The sequence below is a fragment of the Scyliorhinus torazame genome, chromosome 18 (assembly GCF_047496885.1).
Source record: "Scyliorhinus torazame isolate Kashiwa2021f chromosome 18, sScyTor2.1, whole genome shotgun sequence".
NCBI lineage: Eukaryota > Metazoa > Chordata > Chondrichthyes > Carcharhiniformes > Scyliorhinidae > Scyliorhinus > Scyliorhinus torazame.
The window spans coordinates 162302595-162320189 of record NC_092724.1 but is presented as its reverse complement, the minus strand read 5'-3'; the positions used below and the strand labels follow the sequence as shown (position 1 = coordinate 162320189).

General features: G+C 47.8%; 1 protein-coding gene across 9 annotated transcripts in view; it reads left to right on the top strand.

Annotated features, from left to right (window-relative positions):
• The window catches only part of LOC140395710 (uncharacterized), a 223914-nt gene that overhangs the window by 121172 nt on the left and 85147 nt on the right, over nucleotides 1-17595 (top strand). For all 9 annotated transcript variants that reach the window (XM_072483820.1, XM_072483821.1, XM_072483822.1 and 6 more), the window contains 6 exons: nucleotides 10252-10426; nucleotides 11277-11443; nucleotides 12431-12559; nucleotides 15236-15417; nucleotides 15544-15752; nucleotides 17200-17433. In XM_072483820.1, coding sequence (XP_072339921.1) covers nucleotides 10252-10426; nucleotides 11277-11443; nucleotides 12431-12559; nucleotides 15236-15417; nucleotides 15544-15752; nucleotides 17200-17433 — 1096 coding nt within the window. The remainder of the gene's footprint in view (nucleotides 1-10251; nucleotides 10427-11276; nucleotides 11444-12430; nucleotides 12560-15235; nucleotides 15418-15543; nucleotides 15753-17199; nucleotides 17434-17595) is intronic.

The window sequence follows — 17595 nt, the reverse complement described above, 5'->3', positions numbered from 1 at the left end:
TATCCATTTAGAGATGTTTTGCTATATGTCCCCTGCAAAGCGCATCTTCTTATACATTCAGTATGGTGTAATAAACGGTTTTATGGTGGGTATTTAGTGCCTTGCAGTTATTTTCTACCGAATCGGATGTTATCGGTGAGCCATTATAATCAGAATATTTAGGAAGAGTGACTGGTGCTAATACCTCGAGCACTCGTGATCTGGGGTAGTGAGGAGAAAACCTCGTGGGGGAGACTTTTCAGACCCACTGCTTCTATTAATGGAAATTGTGACAATGTTTTTGAGTCGTATGCATTTAAAATTAATAATTGAAGCTTGAGAGATATAAACCATCTCCAATGACGGAATGAGCAGTAAACAAATTAATGGGAGTGGATGAATCTGACTTTCCATTTCTGTTCCTATTTTGGTAACTTCTACCAACCACTTGGTGCAGTTACCTTAAGGCATAAGTGCTGTGCCAAGATTTCTGGTCATACTGTTGCCAAAACCTTCCTCTGTCAACACTGGCCCAATCTTGGTGATGTCAATGAGAGCCAGACAGCATGAACACAAAACAAAATGAATGCAAAAAGAGTTATCGAAATAAGAAACCCCCTTTCTATTACTCAGACAGCTTCTTATAATATTTTACAGATGAACTTATGTGTGAACTCGTCCCTCGAACCTGTTCTGCCATGAAATGGTGTTATGGGCCAGGGATTAGAGAACCCCAAAGTGTATCATAGAGTTCACCTGACCCACAACTTTTACTAGATTGTGGTATGGGGAGCACACGGCCCACTCTCCAGGTGTGGGACAGCAGAAATGGAAAAGTATTTCTTAAAGCAAAACAATGTTTATTCTATGAACTCAAGTTAACCTTTTTAAAACATACAGTGAACATCTTCGCAACCATTAATTCAGATACAATCCCCAAAGACTACAGCACGAAGTAATCCTTTAAGCTTTCCTTTTAACATCCATACAACTTAAAACACCTTTTAACAGAAGCACATCAGGTTAAAGTCACTACTGGAAAACATTTATAATTCTGAATTCACCAAATGATCAAGAGATAGTCTTTTCATGGCAGAGAGAACAGCAGTACACCTGCTCTGTCTGGCTTCAGCTCCAACACTGAAAACGAAACTAAAACACATCCTGCAGCAAACAGCCTAAAACAAAAGTAAAAAGCTGACAGACAGCCCAGCTCCACCCACTCTCACATCACTGCAGTAGTAAACACCCATTTCTTAAAGGTACTCTCACTACAGATATTTATATACACACCCATTTATAAACACCCATTTCTTAAAGGTACTCTCACATGACAATGGCGAGTGCTTCAGTGCAGAGGGACCTGGGTGTCCTTGTGCAGGAATCTCAGAAAACTAGCGTGCAGTTACAGCAGGTAATAAGGAAGGCAAATGGAATTTTGGCCTTTATAGCTAAAGGGATAGAGTATAAAAGTAGGGAAGTGTTGCTGCAACTGTACAAGGCGTTGGTGATCTGCATCTGGAGTACTGGGTACAGTTTTGGTCCCCTTACTTGAGGAGGAATTTATTTGCATTGGAGGCAGTTCAGAGCAGGTTCACTAGATTGACTCCAGAGATGAGGGGTTTGTCGTATGAAGAGAGATTCAGCAGTTTAAGCTTATACTCTCTAGAGTTTAAGAGAATGAGAGAAAGTCTAATGGGAGTTATATAAGATGAGATGTAAAAGGTATTGACAAAGTAGACGTGGAGAAGATGCTTCCTCTTGTGGAGCAATCTAGAACGAGAGGTCATAGTTTTGCGATAAAGGGTAGCAGTTTTAAAACAGAGGAGAAATACTTCTCTCAAAGGGCCATGAATCTGTGGAATTCACTCCCCCAGAGTGTGGTGGATGCCGGGGCTTTGAGTAAATCTAAGGAGTAGGTAGACGGATTTAAAAAAAAAAAAAAAAAATATTTTATTGAAAATTTTTGGTCAACCATCACAGTACATTGTGTATCCTTTACACAATAATATAACCGTATAAATAACAATGACCTGTTTTATAAACAAAGAATAAATAATATATAACAAAAACTAAAACTAAATGGCAACTGCCTTGTCTCAGATAAACACTCTCCAAAAATATGATTTAACAGTCCAATATACAATTATTTATAGCAACGACCTATACATATTATACATATATATTAACAACCCTGAGAGTCCTTCTGCCCCCCCCCCCCCCCCCCCCCCCCCCCCGGGCTGCTGCTGCTACCTTCTTCTTTTCCATTCCCTCTATCTTTCTGTGAGGTATTCGACGAACGGTTGCCACCGCCTGTTGAGCCGATCCCCTTAGGACAAACTTAATCCGTTCCAGCTTTATAAACCCTGCCATGTCATTTATCCAGGTCTCCACCCCCGGGGGCTTGGCTTCCTTCCACATCAACAGTATCCTGCGCCGGGCTACTAGGGACGCAAAGGCCAAAACAGCGGCCTCTCTCGCCTCCTGTACTCCCGGCTCTTGTGCAACCCCAAATATAGCCAACCCCCAGCTTGGTTCGACCTGGACCCCCACTACTTTCGAAAGCGCCTTTGTCACCCCCACCCAGAACCCCTGTAGTGCCGGACATGACCAGAACATGTGGGTGTGATTCGCTGGGCTTCTCGAGCATCTCGCACACCTATCCTCTACCCCAAAAAATTTACTGAGCCGTGCTCCAGTCATATGCGCCCTGTGTAACACCTTAAATTGAATCAGGCTTAGCCTGGCACACGAGGACGATGAGTTTACCCTATTTAGGGCATCCGCCCACAGCCCCTCCTCAATCTCCTCCCCCAGCTCCTCTTCCCATTTCCCTTTCAGCTCATCTACCATAATCTCCCCCTCGTCCCTCATTTCCCTATATATATCTGACACCTTACCATCCCCCACCCATGTCTTTGAGATACTCTGTCCTGCACCTCATGCGTCGGGAGCTGCGGGAATTCCCTCACCTGTTGCCTCGCAAAAGCCCTCAGTTGCATATACCTGAATGCATTCCCTTGGGGCAACCCATATTTCTCGGTCAGCGCTCCCAGACTTGCGAACTTCCCATCCACAAACAGATCTTTCAGTTGCATTACTCCTGCTCTTTGCCACATTCCATATCCCCCATCCATTCTCCCCGGGGCAAACCTATGGTTATTTCTTATCGGGGACCCACCGAGGCTCCCGTCTTTCCCCTATGCCGTCTCCACTGCCCCCAAATTTTCAAAGTCGCCACCACCACCGGACTTGTGGTGTATTTCTTCGGTGAGAACGGCAATGGGGCCGTCACCATAGCTTGTAGGCTAGTCCCCCTACAGGACGCCCTCTCCAATCTCTTCCACGCCGCTCCCTCCTCTTCTCCCATCCACTTACTCACCATTGAGATATTGGCGGCCCAGTAGTACTCACTTAGGTTCGGTAGTGCCAGCCCCCCCCTATCCCTACTACGCTGTAAGAATCCCTTCCTCACTCTCGGGGTCTTCCCGGCCCACACAAAACTCATGATGCTCTTTTCGATCCTTTTGAAAAAAGCCTTCGTGATCACCACCGGGAGGCACTGAAACACAAAGAGGAATCTCGGGAGGACTACCATTTTAACTGCCTGAACCCTCCCTGCCAGTGACAGGGATACCATGTCCCATCTCTTGAAGTTCTCCTCCATTTGTTCCACCAATCGTGTTAAATTTAACCTATGCACTGTACCCCAATTCTTGGCTATCTGGATCCCCAAGTAACGAAAGTCCCTTGTTACCTTCCTCAGCGGAAAGTCCTCTATTTCTCTGCTCTGCTCCCCTGGATGCACCACAAACAACTCATTTTTCCCCATGTTCAGTTTATATCCTGAGAATTCTCCAAACTCCCGAAGTGTCCGCATTATCTCTGGCATCCCCTCCGCCGGGTCCGCTACATATAACAACAAATCATCCGCATACAGAGATACCCGGTGTTCTTCTCCTCCTCCAAGTACTCCCCTCCACTTCTTGGAACCCCTCAATGCTATTGCCAGGGGCTCAATCGCCAGTGCAAACAATAATGGGGACAGAGGGCATCCCTGCCTTGTCCCTCTATGGAGCCGAAAGTATGCAGATCCCCGTCCATTCGTGACCACACTCGCCACTGGGGCCCTATACAACAGCTGCACCCATCCAACATACTCATCTCCAAAACCAAATCTCCTCAGCACCTCCCACAGATAGTCCCACTCCACTCTATCAAATGCTTTCTCGGCATCCATCACCACCACTATCTCCGCTTCCCCCTCTGGTGGGGGCATCATCATTACCCCTAGCAGCCTCCGTATATTCGTATTCAGCTGTCTCCCCTTCACGAACCCAGTTTGGTCCTCATGGACCACCCTTGGGACACAATCCTCGATCCTCATTGCCATTACCTTGGCCAGAATCTTAGCGTCTACATTTAGGAGGGAAATAGGTCTATAGGACCCGCTTTGCAGCGGGTCTTTTTCCTTCTTTAGGAGAAGCGATATCGTTGCCTCAGACATAGTCGGGGACAGCTGTCCCCTTTCCTTTGCCTCTTTAAAGGTCCTCATCAGTAGCGGGGCGAGCAAGTCCACATATTTCCTGTAAAATTCAACTGGGAATCCATCCGGTCCCGGAGCCTTCCCCGCCTGCATGCTCCTAATTCCTTTCACTACTTCCTCCGTTTCAATCTGTGCTCCCAGTCCCACCCTTTCCTGCTCCTCCACCTTGGGAAATTCCAGCCGGCCCAGAAAGCCCATCATTCTCTCCCTCCCATCCAGGGGTTGAGCTTCGTATAATTTTTTATAAAATGCCGTGAACACTCCATTCACTCTCTCCGCTCCCCGCTCCATCTCTCCTTCCTCATCCCTCACTCCCCCTATTTCCCTCGCTGCTCCCCTTTTCCTCAATTGGTGGGCCAGTAACCTGCTCGCCTTCTCCCCATATTCGTACTGTACACCCTGTGCCTTCCTCCACTGTGCCTCTGCAGTACCCGTTGTCAGCAAGTCAAATTCTACGTGTAGCCTTTGCCTTTCCCTGTACAGTCCCTCCTCCGGTGCCTCCGCGTATTGCCTGTCCACCCTCAGAAGTTCTTGCAGCAACCGCTCCCGTTCCCTACTCTCTTGCTTTCCTTTATGTGCCCTTATTGATATCAGCTCCCCTCTAACCACTGCCTTCAGCGCCTCCCAGACCACTCCCACCTGGACCTCCCCATTATCATTGAGTTCCAAGTACTTTTCAATGCACCCCCTCACCCTTAGACACACATCCTCATCTGCCATTAGTCCCATGTCCATTCTCCAGGGTGGGCGCCCTTCTGTTTCCTCCCCTATCTCCAAGTCCACCCAATGTGGAGCGTGATCCGAAATGGCGATAGCCGTACACTCCGTTCCCCTCACCTTCGGGATCAACGCCCTTCCCAAAACAAAAAAGTCTATTCGCGATAGACTTTGTGAACATAGGAGAAAAACGAAAACTCCTTACTCCTAGGTCTGCTAAATCTCCACGGGTCTACTCCTCCCATCTGCTCCATAAAATCTTTAAGCACCTTGGCTGCTGCCGGCCTCCTTCCAGTCCTGGACCTCGACCTGTCCAGCCCTGGTTCCAACACCGTATTGAAATCTCCCCCCATTACCAACTTTCCCACCTCTAGGTCCGGGATGCGTCCTAGCATACGCCTCATAAAATTGGCATCATCCCAGTTCGGGGCATATACGTTTACCAAAACCACCGTCTCCCCCTGTAGTTTGCCACTCACCATCACGTATCTGCCCCCGCTATCCGCCACTATAGTCTTTGCCTCAAACATTACCTGCTTCCCCACTAATATAGCCACCCCCCTGTTTTTCGCATCTAGCCCCGAATGGAACACCTGCCCCACCCAACCTTTGCGTAGTCTCACCTGGTCTATCAGTTTCAAGTGCGTTTCCTGTAACATAACCACGTCTGCCTTAAGTTTCTTAAGGTGTGCGAGTACCCGTGCCCTCTTTATCGGCCCGTTCAGCCCTCTCACGTTCCACGTGATCAGCCGGGTTGGGGGGCTTTTTAGCCCCCCCCCCTTGTCGATTAGCCATCCCCTTTTTCCAGCTCCTCACCCGGTTCCCACGCAGCTGTGTCCCCCCCAGGCGGTGCCCCCCGCCCATCCCACCCCATACCAGCTCCCCCCTCTCCCCAGCAGCAGCAGCCCAATAGTTCCCCCCCCCCCGCTAGATCCCCCACTAGCGTAGTTACACCCCCCATGTTGCTCCCAGAAGTCAGCAAACTCTGGCCGACCTCGGCTTCCCCCCGTGACCTCGGCTCGCACCATGCGACGCCCCCTCCTTCCTGCTTCCCTATTCCCGCCATGATTATCAGAGCGCCGAGCCCGCGCTTCCCCCTTGGCCCCGCCCCCAATGGCCAACGCCCCATCTCCTCCACCTCCTTTCCTCCCCCCACCACCTCCTGTGGAAGAGAGAAAAGTTACCACATCGCAGGATTAATAACATAAAACTCCTCTTTCCCCCCTCTTCGCCCCCCCCATACTCGCCCCACCACTTTGTTTCAAACGTTCTTTTTTTTTTAATAACCCGCTCATTCCAATTTTTCTTCCACGATAAAAGTCCACGCCTCATCCGCCGTCTCAAAGTAGTGGTGCCTCCCTTGATATGTGACCCACAGTCTTGCCGGTTGCAGCATTCCGAATTTTATCTTCTTTTTGTGAAGCACCGCCTTGGCCCGATTAAAGCTCGCCCTCCTTCTCGCCACCTCCGCACTCCAGTTTTGGTATACGCGGATCACCGCGTTCTCCCACTTACTGCTCCGAGTTTTCTTTGCCCATCTAAGGACCATCTCTCTATCCTTAAAACGGAGGAATCTCACCACTATGGCTCTGGGAATTTCTCCTGCTCTCGGTCCTCGCGCCATCACTCGGTATGCTCCCTCCACCTCCAGCGGACCCGCCGGGGCCTCCGCTCCCATTAACGAGTGCAGCATCGTGCTCACATATGCCCCGACGTCCGCTCCCTCCGCACCTTCAGGAAGGCCAAGAATCCTTAGGTTGTTCCTCCTCGCGTTGTTCTCCAGTGCCTCCAGCCTTTCCACACATCGTTTATGGTGTGCCTCGTGCATCCCCGTCTTCACCACCAGGCCCTGTATGTCGTCCTCATTCTCGGCAGCCTTTGCCTTCACGACCCGAAGCTCCCGCTCCTGGGTCTTTTGCTCATCTTTTAGCCCTTCGATCGCCTGTAGTATCGGGGCCAACAGCTCCTTCTTCATTTCCTTTTTGAGTTCTTCCACGCAGCGTTTCAAAAACTCGTGTTGTTCAGGGCCCCATGTTAAACTGCCACCTTCCGACGCCATCTTGGTTTTTGCTTGCCTTCCTTGCCGCTGCTCTAAAGGATCCACCGCAATCCGGCCACCTTCCTCTCCTTTTTTCATCCGTATCCAGGGGGAACACCCTTCTGGTTCACCGCACAGTACTTTTAGCTGTTAAAATTGCCGTTGGGGCTCTTATTAAGAGCCCAAAAGTCCGTTCCACCGGGAGCAGCCGAAACGTGCGACTCAGCTGGTCATCGCCGCACCCGGAAGTTCAGGTAGACAGATTTTTAATTAGTAATGGGAATGAAGGGTTGTGGAGAAGGGGTAGGACGGTGGAGTAGAGGCCGAGAGGCGATCAGCCATGGTCACGTTGAACGCCGGAGTGGGGATCGAGGGGCTGAATTGCCAACTCCTGTTCCTAGTTCTTATGTCCTTATTAAAGTGGATATGTATGTTATAGTGTTGAAAGAAGTTGTAGAGGTTGGGGAGAGATGAGACACCTGAGGGATTTAGGCATGGAACTTTTAAATTGGAGGTGCTGGGAAAGTAGAACCGAGTGTTAGCCAACTAGGACAGAAATGATGGCTGAGTGAAACTTGGTACAAAGAAGGATACAGACGCAGAGATTGGATGGGTTGAAGGATACAGACGCAGAGATTGGATGGGTTGAAGGATACAGGCAGAGTTTTGGATGGGTTGAAGAAGGATACAGGCAGAGTTTGGATGGGTTGAAGGATACAGGCAGAGTTTTGGATGGATTGAAGAAGGATACAGGCAGAGTTTTGGATGGGTTGAAGAAGGATACAGGCAGAGATTTGGATGGGTTGAAGAAGGATACAGGCGCAGAGATTTGGATGGGTTGAAGAAGGATACAGGCGCAGAGATTTGGATGGGTTGAAGAAGGATACAGGCAGAGTTTTGGATGGGTTGAAGAAGGATACAGGCAGAGTTTTGGATGGGTTGAAGAAGGATACAGGCAGAATATTGGATGGGTTGAAGAAGGATACAGGCAGAGTTTTGGATGGGTTGAAGAAGGATACAGGCAGAATATTGGATGGGTTGAAGAAGGATACAGGCAGAGTTTTGGATGGGTTGAAGAAGGATACAGGCAGAATATTGGATGGGTTGAAGAAGGATACAGGCAGAGTTTGGATGGGTTGAAGAAGGATACAGGCAGAGTTTGGATGGGTAGAAAAAGGACACAGGCACAGAGTTTTGGATGGGTTGAAGAAGGATACAGGCAGAGTTTGGATGGGTTGAAGAAGGATACAGGCAGAGTTTGGATGGGTTGAAGAAGGATACAGGCAGAGATTTGGATGGGTTGAAGAAGGATACAGGTGCAGAGATTTAGATGGGTTGAAGAAGGATACAGGCAGAGATTTGGATGGGTTGAAGAAGGATACAGGCGCAGAGATTTGGATGGGTTGAAGAAGGATACAGGCAGAGATTTGGATGGGTTGACGGATACAGGCAGAGTTTTGGATGGGTTGAAGAAGGATACAGGCGCAGAGATTTGGATGGGTTGAAGAAGGATACAGGCGCAGAGATTTGGATGGGTTGAAGAAGGATACAGGCGCAGAGATTTGGATGGGTTGACGAAGGATACAGGCGCAGAGAATTGGATGGGTTGAAGAAGAATACAGGCAGAGTTTTGGGTGGGTTGAAGAAGGATACAGGCAGAGATTTGGATGGGTTGAAGAAGGATACAGGCGCAGAGATTTGGATGGGTTGACAAAGGATACAGGCGCAGAGAATTATATGGGTTGAAGAAGGATACAGGCAGAGTTTTGGATGGGTTGAAGAAGGATACAGGCAGAGATTTGGATGGGTTGAAGAAGGATACAGGCAGAGATTTGGATGGGTTGAAGAAGGATACAGGCAGAGATTTGGATGGGTTGAAGAAGGATACAGGCAGAGTTTGGGTGGGTTGAAGAAGGATACAGGCAGAGTTTGGGTGGGTTGAAGAAGGATACAGGCAGAGTTTTGGGTGGGTTGAAGAAGGATACAGGCAGAGTTTGGGATGGGTTGGAGGATACAGGCAGAGTTTTGGATGGGTTGAAGAAGGATACAGGCAGAATTTTGGATGGGTTGAAGAAGGATACAGGCAGAGTTTGGATGGGTTGAAGAAGGATACAGGCAGCGTTTGGGTGGGTTGAAGAAGGATACAGGCAGTGTTTGGGTGGGTTGAAGAAGGATACAGGCAGTGTTTGGATGGGTTGCAGAAGGATACAGGCAGAGTTTTGGATGGGTTGACGGATACAGGCAGTGTTTTGGATGGGTTGAAGAAGGATACAGGCAGTGTTTGGGTGGGTTGAAGAAGGATACAGGCAGAGTTTGGATGGGTTGACGGATACAGGCAGAGTCTTGGATGGGTTGAAGAAGGATACAGGCAGAGTTTGGGTGTGTTGAAAAAGGATTCAGGCAGAGTTTTGGATGGGCTGAATTTTCCAGAACATGATTGCGAGGAGAGTGTTGGAATAGTCGACGTTGAAAGTCACAAAAGGATGAATAAGCTTTTCAGCAGCAAATGGATAAACCATCTGTGGACAAAGATTTGAATTGAATTACGCTTCAAAGCTCTGAAGAAACGTCATATTTGACGCAACATTAATTATGTTTCGTTCTACAGTTGCTGCAAGAGTGTCTCAGTTTCCCCAGGTTTTCTTTACCGATTTCCCGCATGTGCAATATTTTACTTTCATATTATGTTGAAGAGTAATTAATAGTTCCCACTTGGTTTCATCCTGCAATCTTTATGTAGTGTTTCCAACTCTTACAACTGAATTTTGTTTTCACTTTTATCTAAATCTTCCTTTGGGTTTACCTGTGTGGTTTTTTTTTGGAAAACCCTTCTGTTGTTTTTGCTGACAATGTTGTCCTCAGTGTTTTAATTTCATGGCCAATCTTCGGGAGGGGTTTATTGCAGACTAACCATCCAAACGATATTGACTCTGGCCCATCTAACAGTACTTTTCCTCCCCCCATTGATCAGCATTTTCAGGAATTCCTGATCAAGGTAGAAGAGGATCGTTTGGCCCGAACACTCTTTCAATTAGCCATTTGCTGCGGTTCACTGGACATTCCGCAGGATTTGGTGGCCAAAGACAAGCCAGCTAAACCGAGTGCAAACGGAAGCGTGGACAATGACACTCTGCCTCCAAGTGAAGGTGGGCTATCTTTTGAGACCCTGTTGAATCATGTGGGGTGATTTGATTTGGTAATCCACTGCAAAGTACATCAAGGAAAAATCAGCAAAAATGTATACCACGTTGCTTCTTTATAATTATGACAATCTATTGTTAAACCAAAGGTGCAGTGAGTTCCGTTTGGTGTGGTGGTCTGTTATACTGGTGCTCTGCTCTGCTGTGTTGCCCTGTTGTAGTGAGGTGCCAAGTGGTAGTCAGGTGACCCCCCCATGAATAAAATGTCTAGCTAATTGTCAACAACATCTTTCAATTCTTTAGCACCTTTAATGTCACGTTTAAAAGTTTTTATTTTATTTCTTTCCCAACTCTGTTTCTCTCCAGTGCTCACAATAAGGATTACCTTGCATGTCACTGCCACCATGGGTACATGCATGACCTGACTTTCCCCCCTCACCAACTCTACACAGTGCTGTGCAATGCAGTAACAAGGAAAGTGGTGACCTCGGGAGTCCATTTGTACTGTCCCCCAGTGCTTCAAGTAATCGTACTTCTCCACTGGCCTGATCGTTGCACGATTATCCTTGGATGATGTGGTGATGCAGTATTGTGTTGCCGAGTTTATTACAGTTGAGCATCCCTTATTCAAAACGTTTAGGGCCAAGGGTGTCTGGAATTCAGAACATTTTCCAATTTTGGAACACCTGTAGAGGTATAGTTGTGAAACGTGGCATAGCTAGCGGATCGCGGGTGAAAACCGTGTTATTCTTTACAAGAAACATGATTTCAACGCTCAAAAAAAAAGTGCGGATTTCAGAGTTTTCCGAATTTCAAATAAGCTCAACTTGCACTATATTTCTACCTCGGACTTTAGGATCTGTCAGAGAGTATATACAGAAGAATCTCTTCAGTGTGACCGGGTACGTGAATCTCGGCTATTTATCGAAACTGGAGAAAAGGTTGGTTGACCACTTCAAATTGAAGACTTTTGCTGGCATGGGTCATGGCACATTCCTTGAATATCTGGCGAAGCACCCTCAGGTATGTGTGTTCTGCTTCATTTCAGGTACATTTAGCACTCACTGTGGTAAAAGTTGGGAAATTCTTTGTTTAGTTCAGCACTGAGATATTGATTTCTGTTACGTTTGGACTCATGTAACCTTCGTTCAGGAGAACTTTCCAGCACCTGGTAAATTATTTTTGTTTTTGGAAAGCTGAAATTGAAATAGTAATTGTAAGAAGAATTTAGCATTTTTATATAAGAAAGAAAATGACCTCCTTTATCCTCTCCAAAACGGATGTTCTAACTGGAGCAGTATAGTCAATTTCCAATAGTCTCCTAGTCAGTTGGCAACAATTGATTGTCGACACTAACATTGCCAGGCGCTGTTAATCACTACAGTGCCCCCAGTGTCTGGAACTAGGAAATAGGGGACCCCACTTGTTGAGGTCACAGAGCTTTGCTTTCATGATACAAAAAGCAGGGCAGCACGGTGGCACAGTGGTTTACACTGCTGCCTCACGGCGCCGAGGTCCCAGGTTCGATCCCGGCTCTGGGTCACTGTCCGTGTGGAGTTTGCACATTCTCCCCGTGTCTGCGTGGGTTTCGCCCCCACAACCCAAAGATGTGCAGGGTAGGTGGGTTGGCCATGCTAAATTCTCCCTTAATTGGAAAACAATGAATAGGGTATTCTACATTTATTTAATTTTTAAAAAAATGATACATAAAGCAACCATGTTGACCATTGTTTTATTGCCTCTTCTTTCTTCTGACATTTCTTTGTTAATTTTGGTCCCAACACCGTACTGAGTTTTCTAAGCAAATTAAACAAATCAATAGTGTGGTAAATGTGTTGAAATAAAGGCCGTGCAGGATTCACCTTCACCATGTGGATAAACTGTTGTGCCTACTAACCGTCAAACTGAGTATGGATTTTCACTTGAGTGCGATGACCAGGAATGTCCTTGAAATATCCAAAGAGGAAAGGTTCCCAATCCAAGGTCGTGATGGTTTGTTTTATTGTGCAGCTACTGGAAGAAGTTGCAGGGGGAAGCCTGTTTCTATATCCTCAAGATGCCAGAGCTTGTGGATTCCGACCCAGTCACCAAGATGTGTATGAGTTCATCAGGCAATGTGGAACACTCAAGGAGTCAATGGTGAGTCAGCTTGCTGGAAGATGCCATTCGGAATGGGCAGAAGTGAAGACAAAATTTTATCTTTAACGGGTTTCAGGTTCAGATGGAAACTTGTGCTGGGTAGCTGGGAAGGCACAATGTGATGGGCATGATTTTGGTTCCTGACATTCCCAGTGTGAGGTGTTTTTCATGTGAACTATACTCTACAGGTTTCCATTCTTATCTGGATAATTGTAGCCAGGAATGACCTGCAATGGCTTCTCTTCACTCTCCCATTAGCTCCACTGGTCCCCTCCAATATGTCATCTTCATGGTTTCACCGTGGCAAAATCTCACCACACTCAGTTTGTACACGTACACTGATGACAGCCTCACTACCACCTCTCTCAGCCACACTCATCGATAGATTGCTTGCCCAAGATCGACAATTAGAAATTTCCTCAACTAAACATTAGGAAGATTAAAGGCATTCTTTTCCTTCCCTGCCACAAACTCTTTCCGAGCCCTTGTTTCCACATTTGACCCTGAAATGTGTCTCTGACTAAAACTGAGGGATGTCTACCTCCAGTGCAGTGCCCAACTGCTCCTGCTTCAACTCTTCACCAAAATCCTCATCCAAACCTTTGTTACCATTGTACCTGACATGAGGGATGGCACAGTGGTTAGCACTGCTGCCTCACAGCGCCAGGGACCCAGGTTCAATTCCGGCCTTGGGTGTCTGTGCGGAGTCTGCACCCTCTCCCCGTGTCTGCGTGGGTTTCCTCCGGGTGCTCCGGTTTCCTCCCACAGTCCAAAGATGTGCAGGTTAGGTGGATTGGCCATGATAAATTGCCTCTTAGTGTCCAGGGATGTGCAGGGTAGAGGTGGGGTTACGGGGGTAGGGCAGGGGGGGAGTGGGCCTTGGTAGGGTGCTCTTTCAGGCCTGATGGGCTGAATAGGCTCCTTTTGTACTGTAGGAATTCTATGGTACCTCAATGCGCTCTTAGCTAGCCTTTCACATTCTGCTCTCCCTAAACCTGAGGTCATCCAAACAACTGCTGCAACAACAACTGTGCCCGCTGATCTTTACTGACCGCTGGTCGGGCTACATCTTGATTTTAAAATTCTGATCCTTGTTCTCAAATTCTTCCAGGGTCTCACCCCTACAAATCCCTTTAACTTCCCCCAGCCCCACACCCCTTGGATATCTGTACTCCTCAAATTGTGGTGCCCCGTGCACCCCTGATTTTAATCACTCCACAATTGTGGCCAAGCCTTCAGCTACCAAGGAATAAACAGTGGAATTCCGTCCCTAAATCTCTCGACCATGCTTTCCTCCTTTAAGATGGGATAGGGTGGGGGAGTGGCCCCAGGTAGGGTGCCCTTGCAGAGAGTTGGTGCAGACTCGATGGGCCGATTGGCCTCCTTTTGCACTGTAGGAATTCTATTCAAAGACGAATTAGCAACAGAAGCGAAACCATACTTCAAACAAAAGTTTTCTGATTTGGAATTTACAGATTCTGATATATTTACAATGAGTAGTTTGCTTCCTAATTTATATTATGTTTAGTCTTTTTTTGTCATTCATTTTCAAGTTTCCATTCTTTGCATTTTATACGTCTCAATTTGTTGAAATTAACCCAGAATTTTTAATGTTTTCTGAACATCCCTGTATTATTTTTTTGCTCACCTGGGGCAAAATTCTCCGCCAACAGCGGGATGCCCGCCGACTGGCGCCAAAGCCGGCGCAAATCAGACGGGCATCGCGCCGGCAAAAAGGTGCGGAAGTCTCCGCATCTTTGGGGGCCGAGCCCCAACATTGAGGGGCTAGGCCGACGCCGGAGGGATTTCCGCGCCGCCAGCTGGCGGAAATGGCGTTTGTTGCCCCGCCAGCTGGCGCGGAAATGCGGCGCATGCGCGGGAGCGTCAGCGGCCGCTGTCAGTTTCCCAGCGCATGCGCGGGAGCGTCAGCGGCCGCTGACAGTTTCCCGCGCATGCGCAGTGGGGAGAGTCTCTTCTGCCTCCGCCATGGTGGAGACCGTGGCGGAGGCGGAAGGGAAAGAGTGCCCCCACGGCACAGGCCCGCCCGCGGATCGGTGGGCCCCGATCGCGGGCCAGGCCACCGTGGGGGCACCCCCCGAGGTCAGATCGCCCTGTGCCCCCCCCCCCCCCCCCCCCCGGAGCCCGCCCACGCCGCCTGGTCCCGCCGGTAAATACCAGGTTTGATTTACGTCGGCGGGACAGGCAATTCCTGGGCGGGACTTCGGCCCATCCGGGCCGGAGAATCCAGCGGGGGGTCCCGCCAACCGGCACGGCCGGATTCCCGCCCCCGCCCAATCTCCGGGAGCGGAGACTTCGGCGGGGGCGGGGGCGGGATTCACGGCGGCCAACGGCCATTCTCCGACCCGGCGGGGGGGTCGGAGAATGACGCCCCAGATGTGCAATATTGTCTACAATATTGTCTACTTGCTGCAAGTTAAGTAGTTGGTGATCATTAGGAGGTTAGCACCTTGGTGATTTGACTATATTCTACTCAGACAAGACTTCAGTTAATCAGGCTATTCCTCTGGGTTAATGTCACCGTATGTGGCTCAGGTTCAAACGTTGCTTTATAATGCTCGTGCAAAGTGCTGTGGCTCGATTTATCGCGAGGTGATAAAGGTGTTATGTGAGGGCAAACTAGAGATGTTATTGGACATAATTGTTCTTTGATTGCAGTTTCCAGCGATTGAAGCTGCAATGAGAAGCCAGTTTAGGGTGAAAGACAGCAAGGAACTTGGGCATGGGACACTGCCTAATATGGTCAAAATGATACAACGTCAAAACAAGTCACACAATGGCCATGGCAACCACCGAAGCTTGGTGCAGTATGAAGCCACACTATATGTTGAAGAATCCAGGTGAGGCTCTGGGAAACTAAACCGTCTGCACTTGGGGGTATTGATGTGTCACATCCTCCCTTTTATATAATATTTCAGGATGTTATTTGACTTTGATTCATAAAAATCATAATTTTGTCTTTAAAGTAACTGCAACACTGAGTCAAGTGGTTCAGTTGGGCTGCTTGGGGATCTGAGTAAGGAACGGGCTTTGTCTTGCCTGTTGAACGCCCCCTTGCTGGAAGATCTCGCTGAATGGTCACAATGGGAGATGGTTTTTGAACCACAGCATGGTTCACTCAAGGACTTTATCGAAAGACATTGTGGAGAGAAAGCAGTTCATCTTAGTTTGGAAAGTAAGCACTTCTCAATTATTTTCACAGTAACTTCATTGCAGTGTTAAAGTAAGCCTACTTGTAACACTAATAAAGATCAGTATTATCACATGTTATATTTCTACATTACACAGTTTCTGTTATTTCTAGTTATGCTTCAATTGTAGATGTTGAACCAAGGCGCCCTCACCTTCACTAAATGTGCAAGCTGGTTCGGAGGACCACCGAGGTTCTCTGACACTTCGACCTGGTTTTATGAAAGGAGTAAGGTCCTCCATCCCTCACCCGTCCCCAGCCCTCATTCCTCCTCATTCTCACCCGCCCTCCTCCCCACAGCACGTCCATTGCCCCTCACCTAATATCCACAATGGGCAGATCTGAACTGGACCAGCCACATATATGCCACGGCGACAAGAGCTGGTCAGAGGCTGGGAACTCTGCCTCTGCAGCAGGTAAGTCACCTCCTCACTTCCTCGCTCTCCAAAGCCTGTCCACCGTCTACAAAGCACAAAGTGGAGGCGGTGGCAAATGGTGACATTTGAATTCAATTTTTTTAAAAGTCTGGAATTAAAAGTCTAATGATGACACTAATTGTCAATTGTCGTAAAAACCCATCTGGTTCTCCATCCTTACCCGGTCTGGCCTACATGTGACTCCAGACCCACAGCAATGTGGTTGGCTCTCAACTGCCCTCTGAAATGGCCTAGCAAGCCACTCGGTTCAAGGGCAATTAGGGGGCGAGCAATACATGCTGGCCCCACAGCAACATCCACATCATGTGAAAGAATACGTTTAAAAAAAGATCCAAATGGCAGCATTAATCCTGATGAAGAGAACACTAATAATGGAATTCTGCCGCTTCACCTTCAATCTTTAATTCATTAAGTTAATTTAAATTAACATATTTAGGAAGCTTTGGTGATCTTATTGTAACTGTATATTTAGTCAGCTCCATCACAGTGTGTGCCTACATGACGCCGTAAAACTAATTTCCTTCCTTACTGTTTTTTTAAGAGAAATGTTTGATTTAAAAAGGAAAGGGTGTTGCAGTTTTGGGCATTTAACTTCTTTAACTGCTCCATCATTCATTAAAATCGTGGCTGATATGTCTGTTTCAAATTCCACATTCCTACAAACATATCATCAAAGCTGTGAAGTGCAAGCAATGCTGAAAGAGTGCTGTACTGTCTGAGCCACTGTTTGAAGTGGACATTAAAGATCCTGTAACGTTCCTTCGCGAAGACCAACGCGTTCTCCTGTGCTCCAACCAAAATCCCCCCCCCCCCCTCCTCCTCCAGCAACAGCACCAAAAACAAATTAACTGGTTGTACATTTTTTTTAAATGACAGTAAGACTTTGGAATGGGCACAAAATGTTTGTTGCATTCCCCTCCAGGACGGCTGTGACGCTTTATTGGGACACGAGGCACGTGGAATGATCAATGGAATCTCCTTCTTTCCCGTTGCAGGTTCAGCTGTGCTCAATGACTTGGCTGCCCTGGAAGTAAAGCCAGGAGTATTGCTGAGGCTCACCACTGAATCAAACCCCAAGCTCTTTGCTCAGGCTGCCAAGTTGTGTGACCCCAAAGGGACAGCGGGGCATTTGGTTTCCATTGTGGTTACAGACGGATTAAGAAATGCTCCCTTGGCACTGCTGGCTAATCATATGGAAACTGCTTTGGCAGAGATTGGAGGTGTAGAAGGTGAGGTCACTTTTGTTCCCCGTATCTGGGTTTCGAATCAGCTCCTCTGATAAAATGGTTCAATCTAAGAGCTGCCAATGGCGTAAAATTTCTTGTCTTGATTATATGAACATATGAAATAGCAAAAGTAAGCCATTTGGCTCCTCGAGCCTGCTCCGTCAT